General features: G+C 39.6%; 1 protein-coding gene across 1 annotated transcript; it reads right to left on the reverse strand.

The window, feature by feature from the left end:
- Positions 1-9,292: 9,292 nt before the first annotated feature.
- Positions 9,293-9,703, reverse strand: RB195_001031 (uncharacterized protein; the record flags this gene model as incomplete). Its single annotated transcript, XM_064197621.1, has 2 exons — positions 9,293-9,374; positions 9,555-9,703. 2 exons carry the CDS (start codon positions 9,701-9,703, stop codon positions 9,293-9,295), a joined length of 231 nt encoding a protein of 76 aa, XP_064053502.1.
- Between the last annotated feature and the right edge of the window lie 1,479 nt (positions 9,704-11,182).

Consider the following 11,182-nt stretch of genomic DNA (forward strand, 5'->3'; position numbering starts at 1 on the left):
ATAAGAAGAAATTTTGGAAAGTTTAAAATTTTTAAATCCCCTCGTACCTTGCACATTGATGGGATTGTCTCAGAAGATCTCATTTATGAAATATTTAGGTGTGGGAGAACTCTTTTTTTTTACCAACGTCAAAATGAAACAATGTCAGCGATTACACCTGTGTGAGAAAAAAATCTAATTCCGCTGTAAAACTCACATTACCTTACTTGCAGAAGCAAGATAGTTAAGCAGCCTTGTGGTGTAAAATCTAGTATCATGCTATATAATAACAGTCTTATCCCTTCACGCACGTGTGTGTGTGTGTGTGTGTGTGTGTGTGTGTGTGTGTGTGTGTGTGTGTGTGTGTGTGTGTGTGTGTGTGTGTGTGTGTGTGTGTGTGTGTGTGTGTGTGTGTGTGTGTGTGTGTGTGTGTGTGTGTGTGTGTGTGTGTGTGTGCTGCAAACTGTAAATTAGGGTGAAACGGGTCCTACCGCATCGATTTAGTGTGTCTCCGCCAGAAAGCTATAAAACGGGGTGGGACGGGTCCCATATGACGTCGAAATGGTGCGCCGACGCCAATAACCGTTGTTATGGGGTGCGGTGGGTCCTACGACGCCGAACTGATGCGCGGGCGCCAATATCCGTTATTATGGGGTGGGACGTTATTATGGTATTTGGGTGAGACGGGTCCCACCCCATTTTATAGTTTATTTCTTTTTAAGTGAACTTGTCAAGAAACACACGAAACGTTGTGAACTATTTTATTGCAAAGTGCTTGGCGTGGCGTTCCACTCCTATATACTCAAACGCGACTCTACTCCCACCGCACCTTTGCCCCATAAGGCAGCCAACATGCTTTTTTCAGGGATTGACAACAAGAATGAAACCGGCTGCTTAAAAAGTAGTTGACATGATCTTGGAACCTTACCTTTATCAGTACGATGATGACTCTAATTGTTGAGGAGAAAGAGAAGGGAACTCATGCTTCGAGAAGAGAATAAAAAATAAATTGTATGGCGCTAATCAATCCGCTTGGGATGCGCCCCCACGTTCACTTAAATTCAGAATCGTCCGAGGTTTACGATCGTGTAACTGTCCTAAATAATGACTGGCGGTAGCTAGCCGGTGTGTCAAGTCAGTGTTTTTATCCTCCCAAACAAGTCTGATACCAATTTATCGACCCCGATGGATGAAAGGCTTGGTGAACACGACGGCGGATTCGAATCTCTAACGAGCGACTGCGCTGGACCCCCTCCCATGCTTCGCATTATGTTTCGAAATTTTTGCGGAATCTAAGAAACATAAATGGGTGTACAATCAAGTTTGAATACCCTCCAAATGTAGCACTGAAGACTTTAGGAAGAGGCCATGAAATTGTTACTTCACTTCATGATCATTTCGTGAATGTTTAAAGTTCTGAAACGAAAGAATGAAAGGAGCGTCGTTAGAAAAATACAAATTCAACTTTTTGGGAAAATGCCGCTACATTTAGCTTCTATTGATCAGTGAAGGAGACGAGGTTTACACCAGAAGAAGTCTGATGTCTGAGTCTAGTTCCTGTATAATTTCTTGCTTATTTTATAAGATGAACTACTGTCAATGAACTTGTGTTGGACAATATCAAGGCTTCAGTCGACGATCATTACTTTCGTCGCTTTGTGAAGCTTGTTTTCTCATCTCTCAGCGCAAGAATAACTACTTTGTGCGTTTTTTTAAGGGCAAAACGCAAATGAAAATATTTGTATAGTTTCACCATTTTTAGTTGTAGTCACTGTAACCACGCAATTACAATTTAGTCAATTTACGTAAATTATTTTCTTTTCTTCTGATGCATACAACCTCCTCTGTTGAACCCAGTCGAAAACTCCGTACAGTCACAACCGTTTTATAATCCACGCTGCTGCCTGAACATTCCCGCAATCGAGGCGCTCGTTATGTTCACATTATTTTATATTAGCACTGTTGACGAACAAGAATGGAGGTTTGGACAAAATTCAGAATAATTTCTCACGCTTCTTATTCTATGCATTGCCTATGGCATTGACTGGAGTGGGCCCCAACTATCAGTGTATATACTCGGCGCCGGCCATCTTATACACGTACAACTATAGTTTCTATATACAGAATATAGCTAACCGTTTCCACTCCAGTTTAGTCAGGCAAATGGAACACCAGGAACTCCTGGACTTTTTCGTTACAAATGGTATGCTAGTCCTAAGTCATATATTTTATAAAGCAGAGAATACAATTATTGCAGTACTATTTATTTGTTGTAAACACCACTACTAATAAATTTTAGTTTATAATATTGCAACAAAATAAACTATTTATAATTTGAAATTTCTAAAAGTTTGATATTTTTTTGGAAGCAGTCACCCATATACACCAGAGGCTTCCAAGGACAAGTATCACGCAACTCGCTAGTCTTGTATCGTTTTCTTTCTTATTTGTTAAAAAATACAACACAGTCTCCTTTCTTTTCCGTAATATGTGAACTAAAAAAAGTTGAAAAAAGTAGAAATGCACTGCAGAAACCTATAGGAATGAATAAATTTTATTTCATTTCATTTGGAAGTGCTGACAAAAGCCAAACGAAGTGTCGCCGCTACGGTGACAGGGAATATAAAGTACATGTTCCTAATGTCGCAATTACGGCTACAACCGAGTGCAAATGGTTAATAGTAGGTGATGATGATATGTATTAATAGTATGGTTTCCGGGGCTAACCGCTACCACTGTCAGGTCAGCGTTTGCTGCAGTGATGAGATAATAACAAGGTCAAAGCTTTATTCAGTGCACCTTACGTCTGATCCCGGACAGTATACGATGCCTCAGAACATGTGACTTTATAAGGATTGGTTCAAATATGTCAACAGATTGAGCAGTGAGACTCCATGGCTCCTTTTACCTCCTTGGCTTTAGCTCTAAACTAACTTCTGCTGAGTGCTTGTTTGTGTCAAGGGATAATGCATTGCTCTTGGTAACGGTCTCCTTAATTGTTCGGTTTGGTCGGAATGGTGTGGAAGACAGGTCACTTGTACTACCGGATATGCAAATATATCGCTTTTAACCTAGAGTTTTCAGTGTATCGTGTTCTTGTTAAAGGCATTAACCCACGAATCTGAGGTGGTGCAGATTTCAGGTGGAGTATTCTTATCAGGGATAGCAGATTATGGAAAGGAAGGTGATTCCGTTCATTTCTTCCTAATTGCCGTAAAAAACGGCCCTGAGGATGCGGCTCCGCACAAGGCTGGCGCGCTCCAGTCGAACTCTTCGTAGAGAAAAGTGCGCCAGAACGCTCGAAGCCGTATCTTCCAGGCGGTTTTTACGCAATTAGGAAGATATGGAAGGAATCACTCTCCTCCCCATAATCTACTATGCCGTGTACGAATACTCCACCTGAAATCCGTACCACCTCAGATTCGATGGAGTGATGCGTTTAATGTTCTTCTCGCGAGTAAGTCAGTCTCGGGATGCTTTTACTGGTATGCAGTGTACGTATAAGATAGTAGTGATTTGGATGCATAAATTAAACAGAAGCAGCTAATGGATGCTTACTTTAGTGTGTTTTTGAGGACTTCAAGCGCGATTCGCTGATCCATCTCCATGTCAGGTCATGCAACTGCAATGTTAAAAAAAGTCTCGACAGAGAGCCTCTGTACTCTGAATTACATTTTGATGGGTTATCGTCTGCTGGAGAGCGGTTGACAGAAGCGTGTCACAAACGAAGTGACGTTGTGGTGAACGTCCAATGTGTTTTCATTGCGTACGCTGCACTACACGCGTCACTGTTCAAGAGGCTTTGGGCCCTTTGTTCTACGCTTTTCACGGGCTACATATCTCAATCAGCTACTTTATTAACATGTAAACATGTCCACTTTACCTCATCAAGATTAGCTGATCAAACACCTAACGCAAACCGTGTACTTTACTATATGTTTCAAATCTGTTTCTAACCGACAATACCGATCACAGATTAATAATTTATATTTCAAAAGTAGAAGTAAAGTGCGAAGAATTGCGTCATGCTACAACAACAAGAACAGTGAGACGGACAGCTTCACATAAGTGTTATCATTTTGCATACCGATAGCCAAAACATACAAGTCAGAGAAAGTCTCCGCTTCCAGTCATATCCTGTTCTTTCGTGCTTCGGCTATTGCGTGGTTCAAATACGTGTTACATAAATTATGACAGTTGTGTAATCACAATTGCTTTCGGATTTTCGACAAGCCATGATGAGCTTAAGTTCTTCCATGAATGCATTTCGATATTCCTTCGAGTTCCTGATACATACGTAGAAGCCCTGCGAGTAGCACATCAAAGCAAAGAATACCTAAACTTGGTTGGTACAGCTAAGTTTTTTTTACCAAAAAAAAAAAACTGAATGTTGTTCCACATGTTTGACGTTGTATCACTCATTTTTCCTGAGGAAAAAAAAAACAAAAACGTCGGTAATACTTCTGCAAATTTGTCGTAACGTCTGCATGCTTTTCGCTATCTGACACACTTTCCCGTTGTTTTGTCTCGAACCAATGAGCATCGTAGCATCACATGCATCCGGTTGAAGAACTTCAGATTCGGTTGTACGTATCACGTTGCTCTGCCAAGATGAAAGGGACGCAAAATACCAATAAGTAGCCGAGGTTAACATGAAGTTAAATCAAATATACACAAGAACCACGAGAATACCTAGACAAAAAGGATGACCTGTAACCCGCGTATAACATACGGTTGTCCCTTGCATGCGCACGATTTTCCTGTGATCGAAGATCTTAGTGCATTCACATACTGAAAAGCCGTCGTTCGATTATCGTATCAATATAAGACATAATAATCCCGCTGGATTTAATTTATTACAGGTGTCGTCGATGAGAACAAACTAGGTTACTCTCGGTGCCTAAACTGGTTGAACTCTGTGGTGCACAAATTTGATAATAATGGCATAGACGAGCAGAATGAAGCAATTTATAAAGATATTTGAAATTGAAGGAAATAACTAACGCTTGTCGCTAGTCCTAGGAACCAAAAATTGCTAAATACGTATACCAATCCACTAATTCTTACTTTGAAGCTCGCAGAATCACTTCCCAATCGGAAGAATACAGAATGGGATTACCTTCATAACCTCGAACTGTATACTTTTAGATCAATCACAACACGCAGAGCACCAGAGGCATTTTGGACCACCGCCAAAAGTCCAAAAATGAACAAGAAAGATGCGTGCATTGCGATCACAAAGGAACCAGCTCTATATAAAAATCTGTGCGGGTTTTCATCTATGGGGCGGGCCGTCAGGTCCCTATAAAAAAAACCCTTGTGACTCGTAGTTGTGGCACGTGGTGGTCTGTTACGCTACTAAGTCTAGCTAATGAGGTAAGCATTAGCCAATGTGTTGCTGTTTGGGTTTGCCTACCTTTTGGATGCTTTCTGTAGGGTGATGAGGCGCTTGAGAGGATAAATCACTAATGGCTTTGCTTTTCCAGGCTCTGACGAAGGCGATAATGCCGAAACGTTAGCTGTTGTTTAATAAACAAGATCAATACCAATCTTGGCTATAGCTCAAGGCAATCAATTAAAAACTACGTTTCAACATGCCGAGATTCAAAGACAGTCGAACATGGGCAGTACTATATTGTATTCCACGGATTTGATTTTGACCGCAACTGTTTATCTCGATGAGAGATCTTTGAGTCGTTCATAAATCATCACCATTCATTTAAAACAATAATAATAATAAAACCTAGCATTGGTGTCATTGTCAGTGTGAGTGGGAGTCGTATAAGAAAGTGCGGAACTCTTTTTGATCTAATTTAACTAATAGAACTAGGATTAATGGCACCAAACCATTTAGTTCTTAGAAGTAGGCAAAGTTTTTGTGTATTATCTCAAATGCACGAATGTACCCATAAGACTACATTACGAACTACGAGCAAACCCTAACCTGTAATTACAGTTTCTTTGCGAAAGCAAGAAACAATAGTTACAAAATACTATGTTATTTCAATCAAGGACGGGGCAATTTAAAAAGAGAATTATTTTTATCATTAATTCGTTTTAGCATCCATTCTCTTAAAAGTCATAGTCCGCGGGCTGCCTCATTAAAAAGCATAAAGAAAAGACCTGAATGTCGCCTAAACAACAATTAAGTACGTCTGAATTAGTTCATTGTTAGATTTCTCTGGGGTATCTCTGCTCTCTGATTACTGTTTTACTACTGAACTCAATTTATGGGTGAAGGCAACATACGGTCTGTATACAGGACAATATACGTGTCTGTATAACGTCTGTATAACCATTTATAGAAGTCATTCATTTTGTTTTTAAGCATAGAAAGGTAAGAAAGAAGGTAAGAAATGAAAGGCATTGCCCAAAGTTGAACATAAGTAGGTTGTTCTCATTCTGCGACCAGTAATGAGTAATGATAATTCAGTGTGTGTACCATGAATCAGTTTTTATTATAGATCTTACCTGCATTTGGCTACTTTTACAACCTGATGTGATTTTCTTGTCTATTATAACCAAAACACTATTGTCCAGCACTAACAAACAAACACTTGTTATTAGGTTGAAAATCTTCTACCTAAATCTAAAAGAATCGAGAAATTTCAGAAACTAAATTTCATTTCAGAGTTTTTTTTTCAGAAAAATTAGGTAAGGGCATGAATAGTAGGACGATCAACTGCTGGTTCAGTTGGTTATCGATAGCCACCACACGAGAGCTAACTGCAACGTCTGACTGTTCCAAGTCTTCAGTCGAAGTTAATTTCTACGACCTCAACTTTCAAAAAGTCCAGGCGAAATGGATTCCAAATCGACTGCCTGATAAGGGCTCATATGCTAGTGTGCGTTAACATCAGTGAACCACTGTTCTTCCAAACAAATCGCAAGGAGTCTCTCGAAAATCTTGTGACCGATGGTAAGGGTCAGATTTTTTACCACAACGATACATGACACGCCGTCTGATTTCCATGCTACGTAGAACTGCCAGCAAAGGCAAGTAGAACCACATCAACACCAAACATCCCTTTAGAGAGCGCGAAAGTACTAATGACATACCTCTTATAGAGAAGAGTAGTACGATAGCCGTATACGTCGATCAAATCCATAAATTAACCGAAAAAATACGGGGAAAAGCGGGCGAATAGCTGGATTTACTGTATGACAATGCACGGCCGCACACCGCATCGGACAGTCGCAAAAAAAATTGCAGGGCGTTGCTAGCGCGCAACTCCCTTTCTATTGCGGACATTACGCCGCCATACTACTATTTCTTACGACTGCTGAAACATCACCTGTACCGAACAATGTTCAGAATTGAATATATTTAAAAATAGACTGTAGGATAGAATATAGATGTCCACGATGAATATTATGTTATGTTATTTTAGTATTATATAAGTTACGTCCAGTCCAAACTCGAAGGTATTCGAAAGTACGCTGTTCAAAATATATTTCCTTACATTCTAAGTGTTCTAAGTCCCTCTTCTATTCTAAGTGTGAACAAATCTAAATTCTCTTGGTTCAGAGACCACAAGCATGTGCTTCTCTAATAGCTACCATACTTAGTAGTTGGTGATCCGTGTTTTTAGCTGCGGGTTTCTTTTTTTTTCTCTCTTGCTGCGTTTCTGTTGCCTTTACTTGAACCTTATTGACTGGAATCCCACTTTGTCAAGTTTTTTTTTTCCAGAGTCCAATCCTACAATTGGTCTTCGTTCTCTCCTTGTAGAGGTTATTCATTGGAAGATGGCAAAAGTTGGTTAACCTTCTGCTTGAGGTCCCTCACCCGTTCTGCGTTGATTAGGTCACTCAAACGTAGTATTATAGCGCCGTGATCTCAGGGATAGGATATCACGTAGGGATTTCTCACCTTCTGTACGCCCAATACTTCCTTGTGTTTGTTTGTGGCACAACTATAAATGATCTGAAATGAATAAATATTGTTGGGTTTTTATTGTTTGAAATAAAGTTGCTAAGAACAATAAAAAAAACTTGCTCAAGGCCTTCCGAACAACTTAGTATGCATGCAATACACACAACATACTTAATAGTAATTAATGGTATGTTATAACTTTTACCTTCGTCACTAGCCAGGTGACAGTGTCATTTCATCACTGTCAGCATCTGCTGCAATTATGAAGCAATAAAGCTATGTTCAGGATGTCAAAGCTATGTTTAGCTACTCTTCTATTCTGTGTATCATATATTGTTATTATTATATTATATAATATTATATATTATTATATTGTACGGAAAAATTGAAGATTTTTTGGCTACAGATATTTTCTATTAGTAGTACTACATTAACTACTGTACGGAGATTTACATTGGTTTGTGAGGCTTCCAAAAATATTTCACTTCTACCACAATGAGGGTATTGTCAGAACGAAGAACACTCGATGATCCTAAATTAACGTTCAGCGGGGTAACGCTTCACATTTAAACACACTTCACAGTTAAACCTCTCGAATTTATCTTGTTTTTAAAGGATTGTCAAGAGCTCAGGCTTTGCTGAAACTAGTGGCCCCTTTAATTACAGTAGTGCTTTGTGCGAAATGCTGTCGCAGACGCGTCTCTCTATCGATGGATGTACCAATGTATCTCTTATATCGCTCTTTATGTGGAATATTTTGTGTACAGTCTGCGTTTAAGTTCTTCTCACCGATTGAAATCCCACGTTGTGTTTTTCCCAGTATACGAAATAAATAGACGTAAGGGGAGAGCGCTGAGTGATATAGGGGAAACGCTAAATGAAACCTTCTGAATGTAATTACAAGTACGTACACTGTTAAAAAGGTTCCTCTGTACCTAGCCTGCTAGAGAACAGCTCACAAAAGCGCATCACTAAAATGAGGCAGTGGTGGACGTCTGATTCCTATATTTTTCCACTCTTTCTCTTTCTCGACACACAAAACCGTCTAAAAAGGTTGCGCGTTGTTAGCGTTGTTGTTGTTAGCGTGTAAACATCTTTGAGGTCATGTTAGGACAAAACAGCTAAATTACGAGGGAATGTCGACCATAGTTTTATAATTCACATCAAATGGTGGAAGTAAAATACGAAAAATAGAATCTTGCAATAGCAAAGACAATTATTGACAACGTATTCACGTAAAGCTATTTATCACATTGTTAAATTAAATGTTAGCTTCACTTTCCCAAAAATATCCAAGTCAACGTCGTATCCACTCCCAGTCGTATCCTGTTCATTTCTGCATCGTCTCGCGCGTGGTTCCAACATGTATCACATGAAATCTTGTGCTGGAGAGGTCAGAAGTGCTTTCAGGTTTTCGGCAAACCATGAGTTGAAGTTGCTCTACGAATCCTTTTCGATATTCCTTTGAGCGCCAGATGCATACGTAGAAGGTTTGCGAGTAGCAGACCAAAGCAAAGAATACCTAAAGTTTGTTATTATAGTTACTGAAACAAAGGTCATTGATAAAATACGTTGAGTATTGTCTAAGAGCTCAGACTTTGTACTATTGGTTTTCCTGAGGAACAAAAAATTAGCGTATATTTCACAGCTGGGTGGCTGAGACTGTTACAACTCACGCACTTTTCCTACTTGACGCGCCTACCTTCCTTTTACTTTGTCCCGATGAAGTGTGCATAGCGGCGCCTGAAGAGCGTCTACTTCAACAGCACTTACCATGCAGCTCTGCCAAAGTGAAAGAAGACCAGGGGAAAATCCGAGCACGTAACCGATGTTAACACCAAGAATAGCCATAAACCACGAGAATACGAAAATAATAACGATAACTTGTAATCTGCGTATAACACTCCGTTGTTCGTTGCATGCGTGCGACTTTGCTGTAATTGAACATCCAATGTATAGACTACTGACCAACCACGCTACGATTACTGCGTGGGGATAACACTTAACGATCTAGTAGAATAAAATATATTATGGATAACAGAATGATGAAATAATGGGGTGAAATAACACGTATATAAGCAAATTACCTCTAAAATGCACAAATCCGATTATAATGGCATAAACCAGCAGAACGCTGCAATTTATAATTACATTTGAGACCGCCCAGTAAAAATTAACGCTTGGCGCTAATCCTAAAAACCGAATATAATAATCAAATATTTCACCGGTTTTGATTTTGAAGTCCACTTAATCACTTACCAAGTGGAGGGTTACAGAAATGTATCACTTCGTCATCCTGAGCTGCATATCCCCAAGCCAACACGGAGAGCGAGTAGACCGATCCGAGAGAAAATGCAATAAAAATATAAGGAAACGTTCTGCATACCCGATACCTCAAATTCACATTGCTTTGTGAAGTTAATATTTTAAGTGGAAATAAATGACGTAAATGAAATTGCTAGGAACCACATGCTTGAGGCAAGGACATATTTGTACACAATTCCTTAAACATGGCTCAATGCTGTAAAACGGTTTCTTTGCTAAATGAGCAACTGATTTTACTTCACATTTTCCTTTCCGGCGCTTATCTGCAGCACAACGATTTTTTTCTTATAATTTTTCTTGATAAAGCAAAACGCATCTCTATAGAGAGAATATTGGCGTGAAGAAATCATTTGACTATCGACCTCACGATGAAGGACAAAGTTTCTGGCGTTAATCAATCCGCTTGAGATGCGCCACCACGTTCACTTCAAATCAGAATCGTTTGAGGTTTACGAACGTGTAACTATAGCCTATATAGTGATCTTCGGGGGCTACCAATGTATCAAGTTAGTGTTTTTATCCATCCAGACAAGTCTGGTACCTATTATTCGACGCCGGAGGTGGAAGGCTTGGTTAGCATTGGAACAGATTGATTAACGCCACACAATCCAATCAATCCTGCAAACTCAGGGGAACATCTTACAGACTGCGCTACCCTGTCCAAAGTCACAATAAGCAGCAATTTTTAATATCATCAGAACAGAACATGTTGAAAAAATTCGAAGAATGAGTTCACTTAGCAATATTATCAACGTTAAAGGCAGCGTATCACGAAATTGAAGTAGTTCGGAAATCCCAGGAAATCAGTACCGTTCCAGTTGAATATTACGAAACAGTGCATTGCTCCGCTCAACTCTCCCTAATTGTCGTGTAAAACAACATGGAAGAGGTAGTTTTTCTACAGGAGGTAAATTGGAATGCACCACTCCTGTGGCGCGTCCACGAGCGGTCTTAGACCAATTACGTCTTCTCATCTGGTTACTCAAGTAAAGCTCATGATTAGGC

The sequence above is a fragment of the Necator americanus genome, chromosome IV, assembly GCF_031761385.1.
Source record: "Necator americanus strain Aroian chromosome IV, whole genome shotgun sequence".
In the NCBI taxonomy this organism is placed as follows: Eukaryota; Metazoa; Nematoda; class Chromadorea; order Rhabditida; family Ancylostomatidae; genus Necator; species Necator americanus.